General features: G+C 37.7%; 1 protein-coding gene across 5 annotated transcripts in view; it reads right to left on the bottom strand.

Moving 5' to 3' along the window:
* Nucleotides 1-26,459, bottom strand: part of FAM172A (family with sequence similarity 172 member A) — a 510,254-nt gene that overhangs the window by 295,747 nt on the left and 188,048 nt on the right. For all 5 annotated transcript variants that reach the window (XM_045285068.1, XM_045285069.1, XM_004703482.2 and 2 more), the window contains one exon: nt 19,386-19,604. In XM_045285068.1, coding sequence (XP_045141003.1) covers nt 19,386-19,604 — 219 coding nt within the window. The remainder of the gene's footprint in view (nt 1-19,385; nt 19,605-26,459) is intronic.

Here is a 26,459-nt window from a genome sequence, read left to right as displayed (position 1 = left end):
ATGCTCCCACATTTTGAATTATTTCAAAGTACTTAGTAAAATCTGCCGAATCTCAAAGTTGTTTATGAATACTTCAGCCTCCACAGCAGAGTGTGAGTGCTTGGAAAACAGGCTTCTGGCTTTTCTGTGTTGTAATATTCAACGAGCTCACACAGTACTTTGCAAATACTCAGTTGAGTCAAAATGTGATGAGACTGCAACTGTATTCGACACTGTGCACTCGGCCGGATGCATTGCTTCAGGTTCAAGGTACAGTAGAGCTATCTTTTCTTGACTAATGTCTGTGCCATATATAGAAATCATATGTTCTATCCACTCCCCTTTTTCATTTGTAAACATCTCAAACTAGAGACATGGTTCACTACCAATGAAGATGTACTAACAGTATATATTAACTGATAGTGTACTTTTATCATGCTATAGTTATTTCAGGGATCTTCAAAGTGCCAAAAGATACTGAAAAGCAATTTTATATAAACTGGACACTTAATTAGCCCAAACATTTAGCCATTACTTCCTAGACTAACCATCCAGTTACTAAGGGAATTAAAATTCCACTCCAAAGTGTTCAGACAAAACAATCCAACTGACTTCAATGATTCATAAATAAGTAGATAGTTACTGAGGAATCAGAATTTCCAAATTGCAGACTTTACTTAATCGGTGGAGTCATTAAGGGATAAAATGTAAGTAAAAGTTTAAACTTCAATATCATCTCTAGTAGACCTGTCACACAAGCTTAACAATATATACACTGTACAACACTAGGAAAGTTAGATGAAAATGTCCCCTTAGAATTATACCCCAATCTTATACCATATTTTGCCCAGCCAAGATGCCATCCCACTACTCATCTTTCAGTCTGACTATTGCTGTGATGCTGGAAGCTATGCCACTAGTGCTTTAAATGCCATCAGGGTCACCCATACTGAACAAGTTTCAGCAGAGCTTTGAGACTATGAACAGATTAGGAAAGAGAAATATGCTGTTCACTTCTGAGGGATTAGCCGCTGAAAATCTTATGAATAACTGTGGAACCATCCGCTACAGTGCCAGTTCCTTATTCTTGTATATTCCATCTGGTGTGAGGTCCACAGGCATAGCATCTCTTTGTTGAATGATCAACATGGAAAGATATATGGAAACATTTAGTTCAATGGAATAATGAGCCAGGCAAACATCAGCCTCATCACTATATTCTTGATGAAAATCAAGAAGTTATAGTGTGTTCAGGTCGGAAGGCACTCAAAATACATCCGGAGAAGAGCTACTTTATCAACGTAGAGTCTACACCAATGAGACGGAGGGAACAAAGCTTTTGAGACCTCCATTTGCTGGTGGGGCATGACTCAAAATAAAAGAAATAGCTGCAAAAACCTGTGAGTAATTAGAATGTGCAATGTATAAAGTATGATGGTAGTAAAATTGAAAATCATCAATAATGAAATGGAACACATTAAGATGTATATCTTATACATCAGTGAGCTGAAATGGTTTAGTGTGGGATTGTGAATAAGATAACCATTTGGTTTACTATGTGGAGAATGACAAATTCAAGAGGAATGACATTGAATTCATTGTCAAAAAGGGCATTTGAAAATCTATCCTGAAGTACAGGGCCATGTAATAGTATATCTATACACTTATAAGGAAGCCTAATTAATACAACTATTATTCAAATTTATGTACCAACCCCCTAAAACTAGTAATGAAGAAATTGAAAAATTCTTCCAACTTCTTCAGTCTGAAGTTGATCAAACATGTGGTCAAGATGCATCAATAATTATTGGCAATTGTATTGCAAAAGTTGAAACAAAGAGGAAGAATTAGCTGCTAAAAAATACAGCCTGGGTGATAAGAAATAGATCACATAATAGAATTTTGCAAGACCAATGACTTTCTTTAAAAATATATTATAAATTATGTGGTTTATAGAGCAGATCAGTTTTGCATTCAGGAATCCTTACCTTTTAACTCATCTATCATAATCCCCTCATTGTACCATCCCTTAACCCATTTACTTCCTGTGTCCATGCCTCCTCCTTTTTCCTAACCCTGTGTCTTGTGTCCTTGGGTACATACCTGCCCTTTGGATTTAAATAGTTGATTATTTTAGCATGAGTGAGTTCATTTCCAGACATAAAGGATGACTAAGGGTCATAGTCTTGGGGGTTCCACCAGTCTCGATCGGAGCCTCTTAGGATTTGGGGTTTTGTTCTACATTTTCTCCCACTCTATCCAGGCATTTCAAATTTAATCCTTTTCAGAGCAGTTGGCAATGGTAGCCAGGCACCATCTAGTTCTTCTAGTATCATGGTTGTGGAGGCTGATGTCTGCCTGGCTCATTAGTCCACTGGACTAAATATTCCCGTGTATCTTTCAATTTTCATCCTTCTTCTTTCCTCTGGATGGGGAGATACCAACAGTTGTAGCTTCAATGGCTGCTGACAGCGTTTAAGCCCCTAGTGCTACTCATCAAAGTAGGATGTAAAACATAGTCTTTGTGAACGATGTTATGCCCATTGACCTTGGTGTGTCTCAAGACTATCTGACCAATGACTTCTTCATTCTTCGACAAAACAAAAATAGACTATCCATATGGACCTCATGCCAGATAGAATACACAAGAATCAAATTTACTACATCTGAGCAAAGGGATGAGGGAGATGCTCAAGATCGTCAGTAAGAACAAGGCAAAGGCCAACTCTGGAACAGACCATTAGTGGCTCAGTTGCAAGTTCATGTTGAAGCTGAAGAAAATCACAAGTCTAAGAGGGCCAAAATACAACCTAAAGTATATCCCACTTGAATTTAGAGAACATTACAATTACATATTTGATTAATTGAACTCGAATGACCTAAGATGTGATGAAAAGCAAAAGGTCGCAAGAAAAATGACAAAGGGGGGATGTCAGGACAGACTCTGAAACGTACTCTTGAACATGGAACATCGAAAGCTACTGGAAGAGGAGAAGTACAAGAGCTGAAGAGAAGATTGGAAAGGGCTTGACAAGACAAAGTAGATAATTATAATGAGATGCACAAGGACCTAGGGACCTAAAGCCAACAAGAGGAAGACCAGACTTTGCATATCGACGTCTGAAAGAACTGAAGAAGAAAAAAACCAAGCCTAGACTTACAATACTGAAATATTCTATGGACAAATATTAAAAGCATCTAAAGGAGGATTAAAGGAACACAAAGTCACTGTACTGAAAAGAATTGGTCAGCATTCAACCATACCAAAAGGTAGCATATCATCAAGAGCTAATTGTACTGAAGGAAGAAGTCTCAGCTGCACTACAAGTTCTAGCAAAAAACAAGAGTCCAGGAATTGATGGGATGCCAAATGAAATGTTTCAAAAGCTGACGAGGCACTGGAAGAACTCACTCATCGATGGCAAGAAAGTTTAAAGACAGCTACCTGATCAACTGACTGGAAGAGATCCATATATGTGCCTATTCCAAAGATAGGTGACTCAATAGGAAGCACGCATTATTGAACATTATTATTCATTTCAAATGAAAATGAAATCTTGCTGAAAAAAAGTCAAAGGTGATTGCAGCAGCACATCTACAGGGAGCATTCAGAAGGTCAAACTGGATTCGGAAGAGGATTTGCAGTGAGGGATATCACTGATGACATCAGAGAATACCAGAAATAAGTTTTTGTGTGTGCTTTAACAGCTATGCAAAGATACTCAGTTATAGGGATCATAACAAACTATGGATAACATTATAAAGAATGCAAATTCTAGAGAAGTCAGTTTGGATCAAGCAGAACCTACCCACAGAGCAGCAGCTGTTAGAACAGAACAAGGAGGACAGTGCCTGGTATGACATAAGGAAGGGTGTGCATCGGGCTGTCTCCTCTCAATATACGCATTCAATCTGTATGCTGAGCAAATGAGCCAACAGGCTGAACTATATGAAGAACGGGCATTGGGATTGGGAGGGAGGGCTCATGAACAACCGACACCATGTAGAGGGCACAACTTTCCCTGCAGAAAGTGCGGATGGCCCGAGACACTTGCTGATGAAACTCAAGCACCACAGCATGCAAAATGAATTGCTATTCAATGAAAGAAAAGCCCTCACAATTGAACCAATGACAACATCATGCTAAACGGAAAAAAGATAGTTGTCAAGGATTTCATTTTAGTTGGATCTAAAAGCAACTCTCTTTGAAAATATCAAGTCACATACTGCATTGGGGAAATTTACTGAAAAAGACGTCTTTAATGTATTCAAGAGCAAAACGGAATGGTCCAGGAATCCACACAGTAGAGAGGACACAGTCCTTTCCTTGAGGATGTGAACGAGTGTGAAGTTGGCCTAGAGTTGTTTGGCGTCAGAGAAAGTGTGTCAACAGAATTGGCTCTTACTCGTGTCCTTGCCAAAAGCAGCAGGAAGACCCTGGCCCCTGGTACACTCTGTGTGCCTATTCCCCACACAGGGTTTGAACTGTCTGCTAATTACATGCTATGAGGTTGGAGCTGCTGTGTTTACTGTCTTCTTAATTATGTGGATTATTGGCCTTGTCTGGCTTGTGACCAGAATCGACATTGGGAAGGCAAATTCTGTCGGTCAGGATGCAGTACAACATGCAGGCACATGCCTGACCACTGCTTATGTGTATTTGAAAGTTAGACAATGAATAGGGAAGACCTGAGAATGGATACATTTGAATATGGTGTTGGTGAAAAACATTGAAATTACCATTGCGACGGTCAGGTTTCATGTCAACTTGGGTGGGCCAGGATTCTCCCATGATATGATCAAACACTGTGTGGTCAGCTCCATGAAGAGATCCTCTGTGAGGCAGCCAAGAAGTTGCAGGGAGAATAGACCCTCCTTAATCTAATCCCTGCCTTAATACAAATGGGGGAGGTTTTGTTCAAAGTGTGGCCCACCCTTAATATAAACTGACAGTGTGTGGAGGCTAGCTCCTTTCTACTGCTGGGTGTGGATCCTGTATCAGGTTTGTCAACCTCCTGTTACATTGCCTGCCAATCCCAGAAACAATCCGTGGACTGATGGTCTTGAATGCATTCTGCTAGGAACCCACTAGCCTATGGTCTTTCTGCTTCCGTTTCCTGCTTTCTTATCATCAGGAGAAGCCTTCAGCTTACAGCCGACTTGTGGACACCCACTAGATTGGACTTATCCACGCCTACAACTACGTAAGCCACTTCTTGGCATACACACACATACAGGCATCACTAGTTTTGCTTTTCTAGACAACCCAGCCTAAACACAAGCTTGCACTTTGCTTCTCTGAAGAGCCAAGCATAAGACAACTCTGGACTCCGGATAAACAATAGATCTGTCTTGGAAGAAGTACAACTAGAATGTTTCTTAGAAGCAGAGATGGCTAGACTTCATCTCATGTACTTTGGTCATGTTATCAGGAAAGATCAGTCCTTGGAAAAGGACATCAAGCTTGGTAGAGTGGAAGGTAATGAAAAGCGAGAGAGAGAGAGATCTTCAAGGAGATGGAATAACACTGGCTGCAAAATGGGCTCAAAATACCATTTGTTTCCACGGTGCAGGCCCAGGGCGTGTTTTATTTTGTTGTGCATTGGGTCACTATGAGTCAGAACCAACCGGATGGCACTTAACAACAAGAAAGGTGCCATCAATTGTAAAAAGCACCATTGTGTTCTACCATTAAGATAAAAAGATAAAAATAAGCTGCCGACTATTTATACTATACCACTAATTTTGAAGATGTAACCCAAAATTCAAAAACATTAAAAATATTAAATATCTTGGGATGAATAATTTTAAAGATGATAATTAGAGCAGTCTTCATTTGACTGAACTAATACATAAACAATTATCCTTTTTAAAATGGTATCATAATACATATAGTATGTGTAAAAATTTCGGAGGGAATTTTTTCACTCTCCCGTGTGAAACAAAATGAACAACCTTAGGAGTGTATAAAGTATACCACCAACTGGCATTGAGTCAATTTAGACTCATCCAAAAAAACCAAAGTCACTATAAGTGACTCGACAGGAGAAAGATTTCCCCTGGGGGTTTCCGATACTGCAACTCTTTATGGGAGTAGAAAGCCTCATCTTTGTCCCAAGGAGCAGCTAGCTGGTGGTTTCAAACTGCTGACCTTGCAGTTAGAAGTCCAGTGTAACCACTACACCACATGGCTCCTCATTCTGACATAATGATTCTTTACAGGGTTTCTGAGGCTGTATGTCTTGAATGGAACAGATAAGCTCATTCCCCACCCGCCCCAGGGTGGCTGATGTGTTTGAAGCATTAACCTGACAGAACCAACAGAGCTCCTTGTATGGAGTATCATAATTTTCACATAATTCACCAAGATTTTCACACACACATTTTGGGAACCCCACCTCAAAAAAAAAAAGAAAAGAAAAAGACCAGAATTGTGCTGGGTGGAGTGGACCTTTTGTAGTATGCATTTTTCTTGCTAGGCAAGCATTGAGCAACTTGCTCTGAGTTAATGAACCCAGTGGCATCCCCAGGGAAGGTTCTCTCTGATCACAGTGAATTTTTTTGTAAAAGTAGTTTTGCTTGAGCCTAATTTTTTGTACCTCATTTTTTGTAATGGCCGATTTAAGAGCATAGCGTGCAGCTGTGAAATTTTGTTTACCGCTTGGGAAAAATGCCACAGAAGCTGTTGTAATGTTGAACATAACTTACAAGGACAGCACTATGGGAAAAACTCAAGCGTACAAGTGGTTTTCTCATTTCAAAAAGGTGAAATGTTAATGGATGACAAACCTCATCCTGGACTTCCATCAAGTTCCTGAATGGACAAAAATGTCGACACATAGTGCATTTGGATTTTGTTCCACCAGGTCAGACTATTAATTAGATTTCTATTTAGAGTTTCTGAAAAGATTGCATAATAGTGCGTGACAAAAAAAGGCCTGATTTGTGGCAAATGGGAGACTGGTTTTGCCATCACGACAATGCACCTGCTCATGCAGCCATCTCAGGGTGCCAGTTTTTGGCAAAACACAGCACACCTCTCTTGTTGCCCCATGCACCTTACTCACCTGACCTGCTCTGTGTGACTTCTTTTTGTTTCTGTGAATGAAGAGGGACATGAAAGGACAGTGATTTGATGACATAGAAGAGATGAAGAAAAAACGAGGGAGGTGCTGTCAGATATTTGAAAAATGTTTCCATGAATGGAAACTGGAGATTTGACAAATGTGTAATGGAGAATACTTTGAAGGTGATAAAGTTGCTTTGTAAAAAATTTAAATACATAGCTTTGGAAAAAAATTCCATTTTGGGGTACTCCTGGTGTATGCTTGCTCTTATATATGCCTACATTTAGAACAGTCTTTTAAAATAACATTTAGTTTCAAACTTAACATTACTTTTAGAGTATATGTCCTTTCTTGCCTATCAAGATGGTTTAATACATTCTAATTAACCCACCGATACATACCCTCTCATCCCTTTCCTCACCTTGGGTTTCTTGGGACAAAAAGACAGAGAAGGCGCATCAAGATTTGGTTTTAGCATGACAGCTTCAATAACAAGAATGATACACACAATCTGAATTCAAATCCGAGGCTTGTCACTAATCTTGAGAAATGTATGTTTGTTTGGTTTTTAATCTCAATTTCTACATCAACAAATGAAGTAGCTGGACTTTGAATACCTCTAAAAGCACCTACCAGATTTTAGAAATCATCTTTCAGCAGCCTACTCTAGTAGAATCCTCCTCCTGTCGGTGAATGTCTTCCTAGATGTACCTTCTATGTGAAACGGAAAGCAAACCTAGTCTCAATTACTTGCGCCCACTTCCTTTAACATGAAAAAATACTCATATACCTCACTCCCCAAAATTCGTTATAGCAACATTGTAAAATGATCCTCAATATTATGAGAATTATCAATTATTCTCAATAGTATATATGACTGACACAGATTTTAGTTTGATATATTTATTTAATTTACCAGTACAAAAAAAACCTGTTGTAATGTTAAAACTTTCATCTGATGTTCTGATTTTTATGCCTTTAAAAAATTATTAATCTATTAAATACCTCCAGAAGTTATTGATGTTATCATAATGGTAGAAACATGATACTTTGGTCTGGAATATTCAAAGATTTTTTTAAGGAAAGGCAGCAATTGTTTAAGAAAAGAAAGTCAATTCTTTCAGCATCATAATATAGTCGGATAATGACATCCCAAATGATCGAACTCTGCAATATAATTTTTTCATTATAAACTCTCAGGGAAAAGAAGTTTCTGAAATTTCACAGAGATACACCAATTATTGGAAATATAAAAAGCTATATTAAAGCCTCTAGGAAAGTAAATTCAGGTATAAATTAAATGCTTTTGTTTTTGACAACAACTGAAATTAGGGATGGGTTTGTTAGATGACCATTAGCATTACTGTTTAGGGAAAATTATACCTTCATTTTCACAGGCAACCCAAGTGAGCTACTAACTTGAAAAATAAAAAATCAATCTTATCAAGTTCGCCATCGAGTCTATGCAAACTCATAGTGACCTCACAGGACAAGTTAGAGCTGCCCTTGTTAGTTTATGAGACGGTAACTCTTTTCGAGAGTAGAGACCTGTCTTTCTCCTGAGGAGCAGCCGGTTGTTTGAACTGCTGACTTTGCTAGATAGTAACTCAAAGCACAACCACTAATTAATTGCAAGGGATGAAAATACAATGTGTTACTCTAGCATTCAATTAATAAAAATAATACTGGAAAAATTAATACTATATGACTATGAAATGAAATCGATACAAATAAGATTTCAAGTAGTAATTTCATGCTAAAAACAAACAAGTCTAACCATAAAAATATGTGTTTACAGATGCACACATGTAATTCAAACGTAAATGACATAAGATAACTAGAGAAAGGATCAGATGGCTAGGTAAATGTGCTACATTGTCTTATGTTATCCTTCTGAGAGATGCCCAGATGTGCTTCTCCATTCTCCAAAGCCACTGTGTCCATCTAAGAATATTTTTAAAAAGCCCTCACTGCCATTGAGTCGATAGTGACACTTCAGTCACAGCAGCATTACCCCGGTGAGTTTTTGAGACAATAACTCTTTATGGGAGTAGAAAGCCTCTTATTGTTCCCAAAGAGCAGCTGGTGGTTTTGAAATGCTGAACTTGGGGTTAGTGGCCCAATACTTTACCACTATGATGGGTTAAAACATGTTGGAGGACCAACATGCTGATTGGCTGAGGTGTTGACACCCAAAGGCAACCTTACCTAACCCAATGTGCATGAGTTGGTTCTGACTCACAGTGATGCAACGTGGGCAGTTCTGCTATGTAGGGTTGCCAAGATTTTAAGGGAGCAGACAGCCTCTTTTTCTCCTGTGAAGTGGCTAGTAGGGTTGAACCATCAACCTTCTGGTTAGCAGCACAAAACTTTACCCGCTGTACCACCTTAAACTTATCTAAAGACAAGCGGAAAGGAAGGTAGGGAACATTAAAAAAAAATCACCTCCAGTAAATCAAGCACTTTACATATACTAGCTGATTGAGGTTTTCCCTTGTCCCTGCCAACCTCTTTGACTGTCAAGGAGCTCATATATTACTCATGGGCAGCATGGGACTCGGGTTACGAATAAGATGAGAGGTAGTCTTTTACTCTAAGGGAGAGAATAATGTGATTTCAAGGTTCTACTCATGGAAACCCTTGAACAACCCTGTTTGAATAAACTGCATCAAACGGATGGCAGCAAATTGGCTTGGGGGTTGGTTTTGTTGGAAATACTATTTGCTTTTTTTTTTTTTAACACAAACTTCCTTGCAGATCAAAAAGTTTCAGCCATTCATCCTCATTTCTTTTATACAGACAGAAACATCTCATAGACCCATGCATAGAAAACTGTTTACTATTAGCAGTGTAGTTTGGGGGCAATATAAGCTTTGTAGACAGATACAGAGGTCTAGTTATGCTTATGAGGAGTACAACTTATATAAATTAAATCTATTTATATCTCTAAGCCTCATTTTACATATCTGTAAAACCAGCGTAATACAAACAGCTGTTGTATCATAAAAACTAGCAACTATTTTTGAGCAATCAAAAGGATGTATAAGTGAAAGGCACTCAAACCTGGCTGGGAAAGAGCTGTCTGCTCAGAGCAGAGTTCGCCTTCATGACATCAATGGAACAAAGAATCAGCAGCTTCCCTTGTGGCTGAGTCATGACTCAAAAAGAAACAGCAAAACCTTGCATAATAATCAGAAGGTTGACCACATGAAGTATGAATCTAGGAAAATTGGAAGTCCATTAAAATAAAACGCAACATTTAAAGATCCATAGCATAGGGATCAGGGGATTGAAATGGACTCCCTGGCCAGGAATGAAAAATTCAATGGGAATGGCATTACACTCATCATCAAAAGAAATACTTAGGCAACAAATAGACTAATGTGTTTGACACAATGGATGTAGGTATATATTGTGATAAGAGCTGTATGAGCCCCCAATAAAATGATTAAAACACCCCAGAAATATCTAAAGATTTATTGAAGTACAGTGCTGTATGCCATAGGATAAAATATATATCTTTACAAAGAAAATAAGTTAATACAAGTATTATTCATTTTTATCAACCACTAAAGCCCAAAAAGAAAAAAATTCCAAGAATTCTATCAACCCCTTTTATCTGAAATTGATCAAACATGCAATTATCACAAATTGATAATTGTTGGGATATGAATTACAGACATTGTAAGCAAAGAGGAAGGATGAGTAGTTGGAAAATTAAGCATTGGTCAAAGAAATAAAGATGGGGGTTGTATTTATTATTACAAAAACATTTTTTAGCAACATGGATGAGGACTGCAGGGTGGAAACAAAGCGCTCATTGTGAGAATGGTGCAGGGCCAGGCAGTGCTTTGCTTTGTTCTTTTATGCACAGGATCGATATGAGTCAGAGCTCGCTCGATGGGACTGAGTTGACCTTCAGAACACGGATGGAAAGAATCCAAGAGGGGATGGATGGGCGTAGTGTAGACTGACTAGTGGTTTGAACTGTTGACTTCGTCTTACAGACTTTGGCTCCATTGTCAGGAGAGACGAGTCCCTGGAGAAGGACAGCATGTTTGGTAGAGAGGATGGCCCTCCACGAGATGGACCGACACAGAGTCTGCAGCAATGATCTCAGGCCCAGGACAGCTATAAGCTGGTGCAGGCCCGTGCCGGGCAGTGTTTTGCTCTGTGGTACATGGGGTGGCTCTGGGGTAGAACGGACTCAATAGCAACTAACAACAATAAGAATTAATTAGCAAAGCTGATATTTATCTGATTCCTATATCCTATTGCTCACTGAGTTCCAACATCAGGAGAGTGATATATGGGCATGGTTTTAGGCACACTTCGCTCCTGAAAGAACTGTGAGCAGTGGAATCTATCTTAATTTTTAGAGAAGATAGGTGGTATTTACTGGGTCCCTACTACCCTTACACTATATTTGCTTTACATATACTGTTATCATTCTGGGGCTTTTGTTGTTTTTACGAACAAAAAACCACTGATACTTAGGAAACTTACTTTTATTTTAGTTAACAGTACATAAATGGAAGAGCTGGGATTAAGATTCATGTCTATTAGACTCTGTGTTATTAACCTTATTACCATACTATCCACAATATACTATTTCCACACTAAAAACAGGAAACAACAATAGTTATTGTTTTGATCTGTTTTCAATGACTATAAGTCTTACATTTTCTGGAAAAATATGTCTGAGAATGGAGAAAGTGCTTAAGATAATAATTTACATCGATCATATGAGATACTATCTGTGTGTGTGTGTGTGTGTGTGTGTGTGTGTGCATCTTACTGGTTATAATTTAAAGGATTTGGACTGGAAAAAAATAAAAGAATAATGATAATGACATAGTGAGATTGGTATATTTTGTTTCTGGGAAAAGCAAAATTTAATATGAACAGCAGCAGCCCCTTGTGGTCTAAGAGGAAAAAATAAATAGTATATCTATAATTATGGGAATGGAAATATGTTTTTTCAAGAATATATGTACATATTTAGCCATTTGACTCAGTTCTCAACCCAACACATTAAAAAACAGATGCTTTAAAAAATGATCTGTTGGCAAGTTGCTTGTTAAAATTTTATCAGTTGAAATATTAAAATTCATTATGAATTAATTAGCACATTATATAAAAATAAAATGTTTTTGTTTCATCGTTTTACAAAGTACTATAACCAGTGGTGATTAACACTGGGAATTTTGTGTGTCTTGATATGTGTTGCTCAGAAAGAAACTAAATTTATAGGATTACCACTAAATTGATGACATTTTCTGTCTTCACTCTTGAATTCAGTTGGCAGATGTTTTCAAGAACAAAAAATTCTGTCTTATTACAAAACATATTAAGCAGGTTTTCCTGCCAGGCATGTCTGACATGATGTTTATTGCTTAGACTAAATCAATCCCCTTAATAAGCCATAATATATGCCAACAAGTACATTATTTCATAGTTAAGGAAAGTTGCCACATGACACAGTAAGTACTTTGATCTCTCAAGTTCGGCTCCCAATGCGTCAGAGATGGGCTACACACTCCACTGGTGAGTAGTATCTATTTATATTGGTTTAGCAGATAAAACAAAATTATATTTAAAGTTTTAGGTCAGGATTCTACATTATTTCTGCCTGTATACACAGACATATTAGCAAAAAATTAAAAGGAAATTGAGGCTGTTTCCTGGATACCAGGAAAAAGAAAAAGAACCCAGAAAAAGTACGTTTAACAATCCCCACTCTGGTTGCTTGAATATATTAAGAACAGTAAATGGTGCCAAAGATTAAAAAAACAAAACAATGATTGGCTGTAATATAAATGAGTCAAATGTGGTTGCTAAAACTCTAGATAGAAATGACTTGTCCACAACAGAAGAGGTACAGAGGATTAGACAGGATGGTGTTTATTGGTCCTCACCAATATCGTACACACAACCCAAGTCAGAATATCAAAAACACCCTTTTTTCAAAGAAAGCTTCACATTATCTGAGTTGGCTGCTTCTGAACAATTGCAAAAATTCACATGAAGGCTGAAAAAAAAAAACAGCCAGAAAACTAGACAACACCACATTTCTCACATGCTAAGAAATACGATTTTTGAAGGGCATCAACAAGCAATCAATCCATAAATATTTTAGTATCTTTCGTGTTCAGTGCCTGGCTCTCCCAAGATTCCTATCTGTACATGCCTGTTCCACATTTGATTTTTTTCCTGCTGTGGCCATGAAACTGCCCTTCCTTCTATCTGCCCATCAGAGATGGTTTTTAACCTGATAGGCCTAACGCCATCTTCTTTGGTTGCCATTACCAGATGTGTACCTAGTCTCACCGTAAGGAAGAGTGCTGAGCGGACCTACTCCAATGTTAGGTTGATCAGCAACAAGCAACAGCTGGATGTACTCCACTCCTGTAGCCTCTAATGTTCTGTTAACTAGCATCTTTGGGGGCTATTAGTCTTATTATACTCTAGGTTAATAATGCAATAACCCTTATTCTTTTGATGGGGGCTCTACCAGCCAGGTCCTTCTAAACTAAGACCCACTCTTTAGCTTTGATCTCCTCCCTCCCAAGGGATTAGATTCTAAAGGACAGGCTTAATATTATGTTTCTGACATCCTTATGACACACTGTGTACTGATGTCATAACTGGCTTATACCTGCTTATTCTCAAGGTACACATGCACTGCTAAAATCCATACAGCATGTTCAAAGGTCGAAAGCAGTTGTTTCTCAAAGTGGGAAATACTATGCTGGGGCCGTGGGTGGGGGTGGTGCTAGAACCATCCATGGAGGCTACAAAAGCAAACATTTACACTTTAGCCTGGATTATGGACGATCGCATTAAAAAGGGGGGGGGGTGTTCATTGCCTTGAGGGTACTAAGTGATTTTTTTTTTTTAAATGAAGAGGGGACTGTAGACCAGATGGGTTTGGGAACCTATGATTTAGAGGATTGTGGGACAATCTAATGGAAATGCATAAAAGATAAATTGGTAATATTAATAACAGTATGAGATAAAAATACAAGTTATACTTCAATATAAATAAGTAAATTCCACATTGAGTCATATGATAATAACTTCCATGCTGTCATAATAATTATGTCACTCTTCTCGTGAGATGAAGAGAGAGAATTTCAGTGAGGCTTTGCGACAGTTAGGGAAACCAAGTTACAGAGCCCATAAAGCACCAGTCTATGGAGGCTAGAGGTAGAGTGGGTGCAGGAGTCTGGTTATAAGCTTGTCCACAAGCAAGCCAAGCAAAAATTGCAACAGCTCGGGAAAAATCACTTCCTTTTCATCCATAATTGCAGTACTATGATAACACTAAGAAAGAAAACAGGGTAGCTTATTTTCATATATTCGTATGAAAGTGTATAGATCTATCAAGATACCAAATAAGGGTTAGCATGATGACTTTTTATCATTAAGTTTTGGAGTATAATCTCAGTCACCGGATTAGGTAGGGGACAATTTGTTAGAACGACTCCTCACAAAAAAAGCAAGTACCATATATCAATGACTCATAAACCCCCACCCGACTCACTGCCACCGGATTGATTCTGACTCTCAGTTCTGACGAAGTAGAACTGTCCCTGGGGGTTTTGGAAGCTGTACATCTTTACAGGAGAAGAAAGCCTCATCTTCTCCCCAGGTCTACGATATAGAACACATTTTTTAAAACTTACAATTTTAAAAAGGGCAGTCGTAGTTTGGGCTTTTAATCCTAGCTTTCCTGTTCTATTAAGCCAACGAACAGTGTATCATGCCCAGGCTCTGTTCTGCGGCTATTTACTGGGAAGCTGTCTTCTAGGCCCAGGAGATTCGGCAGGGAATAGACAGACTCAGTCCCTCGCCCTCGCGGAACTCACATTTAAAGTTACACGACACTGAGCACTGTGGCGCAGTGGTGATGTGTTGGGCTGCTAACTACAGAGTCAGCAGTTCCAAACTACCCGCCACTCTGAGGGAGAAAGATGAGGCTTTCCACTCCCACAGAGTCACCATGTCAGAAAGTCTGGGGACAGTTCTCACCGGCCCCATTCGGCCACTATGAGTCAGAACCGACTCAATGGCAGTGAGTTTGGTATGTTCACTTTGAGAGAATTACTAAAACTTTTTGACCCTACGCTCCTCACTCCCAAATTGGAACCCACTGAGGCTAACTTTATGAAGAGGAACTGTGTGGTGTCGAGGAGTATACAGCGGGCTGCTCACCATCAGGTCAGGAGCTCCAACCAGTCACTCCTCGTTTCCACTCCCGTAAAGATCTACAGCCTCAGAAACCCCCCAAAGAGCCGTTCTTCGTTGCCTGATAGGATCGTTTTGAGTCACCCTTGAGTCGATGGAGGGGATGAGCTGTTACAATGGCGGTGTACAAACAGGGAACCCCGGAGAGCTGGAACTTGACCGGACCATCTCGCTTTTCTGGCTTGTGCAGTGTTCCGTCTTTGACGTGGTGCAGTCTTCCCACTGTTGATGGCTCCTTTTAAAGGACACTATTTGAGTGTTCCTCCCAAGACATGTTTCTGCCTGACAGCTACAGTCAACTAAACATCGAAATTATTGAGTCGATGCCGACTCATAGTGAGCTCTTGTGTCCCTGAGTAAAACCACCCCATCGGGCTTCCTTGGCTGTCATCTTGACAGAAGCAGACCACCGGGCCTTTCTTGGAACTGCTGGTGGGTGTGAACGGTCAACCTTTAGGTGGGTGCTCGGATACCAATCTTTTGTGCCACTCGAACACTATCTAGTAAATGATAACCCGCCACAAACCAATCTTCACCTGGGTCAGACGTAGGTTATCATACTAGGTTATCACACTAGGTCAGGCTTACATTATAAATGATCCATTTCCACGTTTCAGAGAGGCATTTTGTTTTTAGCCATGTGGAAAGGAGAAAAGGGGACAAGGATTTGAGTCGGTTTTTGTTTCAGCACTTAGTTCTAACATTTATTAGATGGGCCATTTGTGTAACATTTTCCTCAAAAATAAATAACCTACCTCATGGGGTTGCTGCAAATAGATGATTAACTGGGAATTGTAAATGGTGAAGGAGTCTGTGAATATAAGTTCACTATCTGGGTCTTAAAGTTACAAACACGTGTCAATTAGACACACCAGAGGGAAGGAGACCATAAAAAATGCATATGGACAAGTGTAAGAGTGAATTCACTGTCCATACAATGACCATTCTGCTCTTTCCCACCACAGGGTCAAGAGCCGCCATTGAGCAGAACATTTAAAGAATGCTACCTTACCTCAGTTATTTGCATAATTCTGGGAGATTTTAGGAGTAAGGATGTTTATTAAGAAAGAATGACATTTTATAGCAAAGATTATAGGATACAAAGTAGTGATCTCTACATAAGTCTATTTTTATTTTTTAGTTTAGTTTTTTTCCATGGGAGCCTTGGTGAACGAGTGACAAATGGGATAAAGAGGAAGAGAAGGAGGCAAATAGATATGATAAAGAAAAGAGGCAGAAATATCAAAAGAGTAAATAAGACACCTCCCAACACTTTTTTTTCTTAAGGCAATGGAAAAGAGAGGTCTTAATAATGATGCAACACAAAATTCTTTTTTTCCTCATTGTAAGAGAAAGTAGACACAAGGACAAGTAACCTAAACTCAGCTGACAATGGACCAATTCCATGTCATTGCGAACCCACAGAACTGAATGGAACTACTCCATCAGGCTTCTGAGGTGGGACAATCTTCACGGAAGCAGACTGCCTCAGCTTTCTCCTGCCAGGTGGTTGGTGGAGTTGAACCGCTGGCCTTTTTGTTAGCAGCCCAACGCTTAACTCACTGTGCCACCAGGCATCTCAGTGTAGGCTGAGCAGATGTGGAAAAGGAAGGGCATGTTTAAGTGTTCACATACAAAGCAACTGCAGAAAACCAATGAAAGCAATGGTAGCAAGAACAAGCAAAAATAGGAAATACAGGTTATAATATAGGGGCCAGATTTCTGAACCAGATGCTTACTCTTACAAGTCGTAAAACGAATAAAAGAAATTGTTCATAAAACAAACAAAAAAACACGCTACAAATCACATTTTGCTTATATTTTGTGGTAGTAATTTATTTTACAGGAATGCCAGATTAGTTTTAAGGAGTTGGAGTATAAGATGTCCCAAATGTCCAACTCCTCCAAGATGTTATTATGGTTCAGTCAGCAATCTAAAAGTCAGGCAAAGGCGAGCCAAAGGCTCTGTCCAGAGCCAGAAGGCACAAATGTCCCAAAGTTATAGCGGGTCTTGCTTCTCTCACAGCTCAGTCAGGAAAGAGAGGTATGGCTTTCCAAGTGATATGACGTGTGTGAGAACTGTACAGTGGGACCAGCATGGCTACCTGATCCCAGGGAAACAGAGGATGGTGTCTTAAGTCCCACCCTCTACTAAGGTATACTCTTAATGATGCCCCAAGAAAAGGGTGTGACTTGGTCACACCCTCTATTTTAGTCAGGTCTCAATCTACATAATCTTGTCTGTTAGCATAGTAAAGTACAGCCTCTAAAATGGGCTTCTGGCAATGGGCGTAGAGTCCAGAATTACAGTGCATCATATATGGAATTATGGTGAGAAGGGCGTATTAAGCAACTATAACTCATATTTTACAGTAGCAAGTAAATACTGTTAATGATTCACGTATTTTAAAAACCTTATACAATTCATTTGTAGATCTTAATATATGATTCACTCTGACTTGACAGATTGAATCATGCACCAGAAGTTTAGGACAAGTGATAGGAAGAAGGTGACAACATTATCTTGAGGCAATTGTAGACAAGGAGGAGGGTCTGTAATTATATGAGATCAAATTAGTGTTTCCAGATCTAGTAATATTTCAATTCATCAAACAGCATATTTAGCAGTGAGATGCTTTTTGAGATATTTAAATAACATCTGTCTAAATTTTGCTCACCTCATATTAAGTGTTGTAGATATTTTTGGTCAATACGCATTTGCAATCTTGAGAAGTTATATACGGTGTTCACCAGTTTTACTGTAATAATCATTGGATACCAAACCCATTGCCATTGAGTCCATTTTTGCTCACAGGGACTCTGTAGGAGAGAATAGAACTGCTCATCCAATAGGGTTTCCAAGACTGTGAGTTTTTACGGAAGTAGACTGATAGATCTTTGATGGTGAATTTGAACCACTGACCTTTCCATTATTCTTTGACAGCAATAACTACTGTGCCACCAGGAATACCTTAATTATGCCATGAATTGAAAGTATAATAAAGAGAATAAATAACTTAAAAATCCAAGTATTTCCCTTCAAAAATTATATGAAATATTTTATTAATGATCTTTTTAAGTAAACACAAAAATATCTCAAGTAGTACAATTTGAAACTGCACCACTACCCTACAGTGCAATTTATAAAATGTTAATTAGTCTATGTTTAAATGCTCTGAATTGCTCACTTGAAGAAGATAACAATTTACTGTTTTACTTACCCAGTGGCATTTCTGACATGCTTTACTACTAAATTAAACTTCTAGAGTCCACGATAGAGGCTCTGAAAGTCACATGACTATATCTGCAATATATAAGGGATGGTGCATATCGCAAGCAGAGCGTGTCAAAGTGCAAATAAAGTTGTTTGTGTGCCCTGCAGAATTAGAGTACTCTGGGCAGCACAATCCCATGGTGCCAGCCCTGCAGAGTGCAAAGGTTCCCTGAGTAAGAAAAGAGCAGAGGACGGGACTCCCCCGTTACACTACCCCAAACTGTTGTAGCTTAAGTCTTTAGTAAGACAGTAATTGCTCTCTCCCCCTACCTACTTTGTGAAGTTAAGCTAAGGCATAATGGAGAGATGGCTGCTCAAAGGAAAACCAAGCATTAGCCAGGAACACTATTACCACCCAAGACGAGGACGGATTTTGTACAATGCTTTAATAAGTCAGCAGGTGATATGTCCTAAGTTTATTAGGCGATATGTACTCTCGCTAACGGACACGTGACAATGACACAACCTTAAAAAATAGCTTGATGGTAGTCTGGATTGATGTTTTCTTCCTTCTGCTTATATCACAATAAAATTATTTCTGAAAAGTTTCCTTGAAAGAGTGTTTGACATAAGAGAAAATGCCAGTTTCATTTTCTTCCATAAAATACCACATTGCAATAGGAATGATGATGTGTTTTATAATTTTGAGTAAGTAAGATCAAATATTTGTTCTAAGAAGTAGACACCTAGGGGAAATGGATGGCTAACAATCAAAGAATGATTTCTTAAAAAAAATAAAAAGCAAAGTGGTTTATAGGAAATAAAACCTAAATATGGAAAAGGAAATAAGAAAACAAAAAGAATACTTCACTTACTCGGATATACAACTGCATCATTTCTTTTTCTCTCTGGGGGTTACGATACTTCTCGTAGAAGTCACGTCGCTTCTTTGTGTCTTTAGGGATTTTGTCCCTTCTTTCCCGTTTTTCTGCTGGTTCATCTGAACTGTCAGACGATGGCTGCACATGTATCTTAGGCTTTTCTACTTCAATAAAGTTTTCATTGGGATTCAGTACTATTACTCCATAGCCTTCCTGTTTTGAAATAAAAACACCAAATGAATTCTATAAACCATTTCCAATTCATAAAAAGTTATCATACTACATGATTTACTGAAGCTGCATATCCACTAAGAAGTTTCTTTAGAAAAAATTTTTTTTTTCTTTAAGAATTCATTTCAAATTGTTTGCCTTTATAGAAATAAATACAGATTACCTATCAGAACAAAAATTGCAACTTAAAGATTGTAAAGGTCAAAACAATTTTAATTATACTTCAAGACTTCTACTAAAGTCCCCCCTAAATAAATAAATTTTCCCAAAATGATAAAAGTAGATGATTAAAAGTGAAAATCACACTTTCAGATATTAATATTTATAATAAATATTTTGAAATAATAAATTATTTAAACTGACATTTAGAATTAAAACTACATTTTGCTGGATTTTCATTTCTTTACAGTTACCCTTTAATGAGCAATCTTATCGAACAGTAAGGAAGATGAGCAACTTGAAAGGAATAAATGTGATTAAACATTCCATAGATTTTCAGAAGCATAGTATCAGAAATGTACAATGCCTGTTGTTTGCCTGAAATTTTATTGATGAGTCTCCTTTCAGGAGACAAGTGATACAAGGCAACACACTATCATGCTAAGATGCATTTTAAAATCTTAAAATTTCGTTCAGTTTTTAAACTTTTATAAGTCTTTAAATTAAAATCTCGTACCCTACGAAAACGCACATGTTAAGATGTAAAGTCTAAATTAAGGCTTGTGGTCTATTAGCCTGTTTATTTTTCTAAGTTTGTAATGCATACATGTTCCTGATTTACTTTCAACACAGTAAACATTTTGTTTATAATTAAGGAAACAGTTAATATTTCTATTGTCAAATAATTAATTAAGGAAACATTTAATATTTCTATTATCAAATAACTACAGAGAATCCATGAGAAAATAGAGGAGAATAGTTAGCCCAAACAGAAGTCTGTGCAACACAAAGTTGGAAGTTGCGTTATATATACATACACATAGATCTTGACCTTTCTGTTTGAGGCTGTACTACAGACGTCCCAATTACGTATGTCCTTGTGCAGTCTTGAAAAGTCATAGTTAAAAGATGTTTTAAATTATGATAAAACTATGAGACATACAGAATATTATGGTAATCAAATTTACTAAAACTATATTTCTTTCTAGAAGTATAACTCTTACTTGAAATTTTAATTGCTTCCTATCAAGCCTACCATAAATAGATGATTTAAAAATTAAAGCTGTAAAAATAAACATATATTAACAAGGACCAAATGATCTTACTTTGCATTATGTTACATTGTTCCACATGGTTGCTTTTTTCAACAGTTGATTTCACAAACGGCCCACAAACTTTATTCAGGCTGTTTCAATTACATACACATCACACACGTGCACACACGCACGCACGCATACACACCCTCACCTTCCCGATGATACAATTTTCTGAAAATACAGATTTGGTTTAGAGATTTGCAAGATCATTAAAGTTCTGATTTTAGTGATCGGACTGTTAATTAAGACATAGTTCTCTTCCATATGTGAAAACTATCGATACACTAGCCTATAACAAACTGGCTAACAAACACCATGCACTCTTCAAAAGCTAAACGCTTTTTAATTTTAAAGAAAGTTTTTAGATAAACATATCTTTTATGAAAGACTTATAAAATAGGTAACTTTGAAATGGAAACCTTCCACATTAAATACCAGAGTCTTTTTTTCTCCCCTTTTCTTTTAAAGTTCCTTAGCTGCTAAGTCAAAGTTACACCAACAAAAGATATTTTATTTGCTCCTGCTTTATTCTAATCTGTATAGCCATTCAAAAGTCTTGTAACTCATTGTGACCACTGGCAGGTAGACAGACTGTCACTTGGTGATTTTCTACAGTTGGACACACTTGACTAGTTATTAAAATCACATTTGAAGGAAGGCCCTACTCTTCCTTTTGCCTTTACAACTTTTCACGCCCTTCTCAAATTTCAGCTATAACTTCTCCTCCCACCGAAAGTCAGTTCAAGAACACTGTTGCCCTCTGCTAAACAGGGTGAAATGGAGGCATCCTGTACACTGTCTCTGGTATAAGGAACAGAGTCTGAAAGGTCACCAGGGGCCTAAAGGAAAACTGCCTCGCGGTACTAGATTCTGTACTGTGAGTAAGTGGTCTCCTGTCATGTTTCTTCCCTGCCTTCTTTGAGGGAAGTGAACTTTAAAACACACACACACACACACACACACACACACACACACACACACACTCTCTCTCTCTCTCTCTCTTATATACGAAGATATGAATTAGAGCAAGCAAGTTCTTAACTCTATTCTTGCATACAGATGAAAATAGTGGTATACTGTATTTTCAAGATGATATCAAAAACATCAAACTCATGGTGGGGCTTTAAAGGCATGAACATCATCTCCTGCACCATGTATGAATTCCAATAAAGGTGAACTCTTTGGACAACATTTATAGTCATCAGATTCTAAAAGGATCACCTCAATTTATCACACAATCACGGGAAAATAGTATTTTAGTTATCTTAGGGTTATTTAAGCAAACTTACAGCTCTTATAACAATCCATACATCCATTGTATCAAGCATATTGGTAGGTTTTTTGTTTTTTTTAAATAAATTTATGAAAACAAGGATAAAAGCAATTCCTGTGCTTACTTGATTTTACATGGACTCTGAAATTTCATGCATCCAATCTAAATAAGTATAAAATGCAGACACCCATAAATCATCAAAGAAGTAGTATTTGTCTAAGTTATTGATTATGTAACTGGAAATTACATGACTCATTTGTCCAATTTTATAAAGACACACTGTCAATTTTTCACTGAGGCATCAACAAATGAAAAATGATTCTATTTTAAAACCACTACTATATAAATCAATTAAGAATTTATTATCACATAGATTTCAACAATGATTCTCTTTAAACATCTAACTTATTTAGAAAACATTGTATCCAGTAGCTATTTCAGACCACCAATTTAATTAATGTAATAGCAATCAAGAAATATTCAAGAACATTTTCTGCTAAAATGAAAGATAATTTTAATAAATGTCTTTGTTGCAAATTCAATTATCATTCTGCAAAAACCTTAAAATTTTCAAATAGATTTCTGTCCTGCTAAATTAATGAATGCAATATTTACAGAGGCAAATCATAGCCACGTTACAGTGAGAAGGCGAAACAAGGAGCAACAAATAAAGTTAATTATTCCACTTACATTGTCTATGCAGTAAAATTTCTTCTTTTCCACCTTTTTGTCAAATGTAACATTGTGAAGAAACCCCTTTGCACAAACTACAAAGATTTTTGCTACTTCTGCATTAATATATGGAAACTCATGAGTAAATGCAAATAGTCAAGTAGAAACAAAATAGGCAACAATTGTTCAATGTGTAAGTATTTCAAGCATTATACCAATTTACAACCTAAAAGCTACCAATTTTTAAAATGGACTCCCTCAATTCCCAGTAACTCAATCAGTACACAACACAAATAGGTTAAAAGAGATGCTAGTCTGACTTTTACCAAATGTAGCAATAAAGTTTCACAAAAGCACCTTATAGAAATAAAGCATCAACTCTAGTCTCACAAAAGAACCACACATTTCCACTCTAGTAAGGAGACTCTGATAACCAAAGCGTGGCTTCTTACACATTTTATATGGAAGTATTCCTGAAGCTTGGCAAATTTCTCATAAGATGAAAAGTGAGGTCATTTCAAATATATATAGAAACTTCTCCTGTTATCTCTAACAAGATAAATAGATCTAAGTGATTATCTAACATCTTACAACAAAATAAATAAAACTTCTGGCACCTTTTGTAAATGATTTACCAATATCAATTGCAATACCCAACATTTCCAGAAACAAAGCATACACAGAGTTGTTAATTAACTCTTATGTTTGGCCACGGAGTGTAGTAGAAGATCAAGGAGGTGATCAATAGAAGAGATAGGGGAAAGCAAACATTGTCTTTAATTCAGCCCACTTCATTTTTAGTATATGTTTATAGCTTCATTTTCAGACCTGCGTTTATAAAAGTATACGCGATGGAATCTGAGTATCCCTTAAATTTTATTGCAAAACATAGCATCTTATTCAGCACTAGTATTTGTGATGATTTAAAGAGAAACACGGGTCTCTGGACCTCTTTTACTTTGAAGTCTAGAGATACACTTATTAATAAATAATAGTTCATCGATTATTCAATCAGCCAATGATGGCTTCGGTCAGAGGAGTCTAAACAGACAGGTGATGCTGAGCACAAAGAATCCAAGTGGAAGAAGCCTTGCTAAGAAATGCAGCCGGTACAGATATGCCTTCAGTGAGAAGGTTCTGTCCAGAGACAGCAGCTCTTAAATGCCTAACCCAAACTACAGTGCACTTCTGGCTCAAATAAAGCCTCTCTAAAACTTAAAAGTTTACCCAAGTTCATGTGCCTGTTAGTTAGCAATGACAAGCCAAATGGAAAGTGGGGGGGACATTCAATATCTTTTCAAATATGGTGTAATCAGCTAAATAATAATAATAATAATAAAAGAGCTTAAAGTCCTCAGCTCTGCATATTAACCTGCCAGTTCTGCAATGCCACATGTGAAGAGAGAGGTCAGGGGCCAGCGTCGAACCCTTTGACCTCTGGAGCTACCCGTTTGGGTCTTCAAGAAAGGCTCTGTAAGACATCATTTTACACAGATTTATCCATCACAGTTTTCACGGTCAGCATGCTCTCTGCTTGGTGTGAAAGAAGATAGGCGCGCATCTTCAAGGAAAATGAAGATCTGTAAACGACATCTGCCCATGGTTAAAATGGACAAGCCCCTGTCCATTCATCTTTTCTGAAAGATGTATGTATGTTCTGTTTATTTCCCACCTTTTTTTCATGAGAAGGGTATGTATATGTCACTGTTGCAACATCCTCAGTGCCACCGCGAGATGAGGTCATGACAACCAATCAGAAGTCACTAGTGAAGCGTTAAAGTAAACATAGCTGTTGGCGCTGCAGCTCTGTTTGAAAAATGCCCCCTCCATTATTTCAGCAATTTTCTCAAGACGTGACTTGGGACTGAAATGCCTGAAATGTCACTTGACTCCGTTTTGTGCTTCTTCCCAATGTGCACTTAGGTATCAGCACCCTGCTAACATTTTGTAAAATGTTCGTCACGACTGGGCTTCAACTCGTGGCTCACTAAATTCTAATGCTGTGCTCCAATGATATAAAAGTAGCAGAATATGGGCCAACACACTAGTAAGATTCCAACTTCAAATAGCTCATCAGTAAAAGAAAACATGCCACAAAAAGTTTTCAGAGGACCACCTGTTGTCTATTATTTTTACATAGCACTTACTCATAAATCATAACACAGGGTAATTAATCAAGCTGTCAAAGAGAAGGTCAAAGGTTAGATGGTAGAGTCAGAAGGTCATGCATGGGCTGATAGAGGTCAGGGTCACACTGCATTCCTCATTATCAAGTTGGGATGAGAGACGGCCCAAGCAAACAAAAGTGAAAGCAGATGGAGAAGTGAGTGAATAAAAAAAAAAAAAGAAAGAAAATTTCACAAACAAAAAGAAAAGTGAAAGAAGACTGTCAGCTGCTTCAAGTAGAGACTAGGGGAGAAAAGAAATGCACTGAAATGTGCTCAAAGGAGCTCAAGAACATAAAGAATCTACAGTTTTACTATTAAATAAATTGAATATCACTTTCCTGGGCCATTTCATTAGTGCATACTAAGCAATATTAGAAAAATACGTGTTCGCCGCCTCTGTATGTTCTCTAGCTTAACATAGGGCAAAGCGAGCTTTACAGATAAAGTATGATCTACATTTTTTTTTAAATCCAAGTCCCCCCCCACCCCCTAATATGGTTTCAAGGTTACAGGATTGTCATCAATGGTTTTCAGCCATGGGCCAGAGAAGATATAATTTCTTGCATACCACACAAAGGTATCCACCAACATAAATACCTCATAAAATTTTTTGAATAACAAAAATGTTATAAAATATTCTATTATTACACTGGTCTGAATTTAGATGCAGAATGCTGTGGAAAATTAGCTGTCACCCTTTGCTCAAAATCTTTGTTAATCTCATTTTGAGTGTTTGCAGCTTTATCAACACATGCATCAATGTCAGCTCCTTGGTTACTGAACTGCTGTAGTTGGAAGAAGATATAATTAAAATGTTTTGGCACAGAAAAGGTGAAATTGTACCTTCCCTCATTCCCTTAGGAGTCTGTAAAACATGAAGGGTATATTGACAAACATACACCCTTGTCTCCTGTGCTGACATCTCAGGTCGTCCAAGTGCTATTTATTTTAAAACATTCACTTTGCACTTATCCATATTGTTACCTGCTCCGTTTCTAACTTTTACTAGGTTTTAGAAACTATGTAGTTTAAACTTCACAAATTCCCCTGGTAATCATCAATACCTTATTGGAAGTATACCGTAAGTGCAGCATAACACTAATAAATAATTTTGCCATTCAGCATCCAGGGCAGAAATGCATTTAATACTACAGCACTGTTAAATCTTTTACGTCTTTTTCATTCTCATAAGAATAAACACAAACATACGCCCACACATGTACACATGAAACTAAAAAGAGGGAGTTACAACTCTTGTCCAGCTAAGACAGAGCGAAATCCCTCAATGGCCCTGGAGAACCCTGGAGGCACACCCCTTTGACCATGAGATCCCAACTCGAGAGAGACAGACAGGTGTGTCTTATGAAGGTCATTCACGCTTCTGCATGCTATTGATGACTTGATGTGTTTGAGTGCTGAATGGAAATCAAATGGCCACTGAACTTTCTATTCAAATGTATCACAAAAT

This window comes from Echinops telfairi, unplaced genomic scaffold (genome assembly GCF_000313985.2).
Source record: "Echinops telfairi isolate 266 unplaced genomic scaffold, ASM31398v2 ScPeMD7_7469;HRSCAF=8507_1, whole genome shotgun sequence".
In the NCBI taxonomy this organism is placed as follows: domain Eukaryota; kingdom Metazoa; phylum Chordata; class Mammalia; order Afrosoricida; family Tenrecidae; genus Echinops; species Echinops telfairi.
Note: the sequence above shows the minus strand (reverse complement) of the source record. Positions and strands in the feature narration are given on the sequence as shown.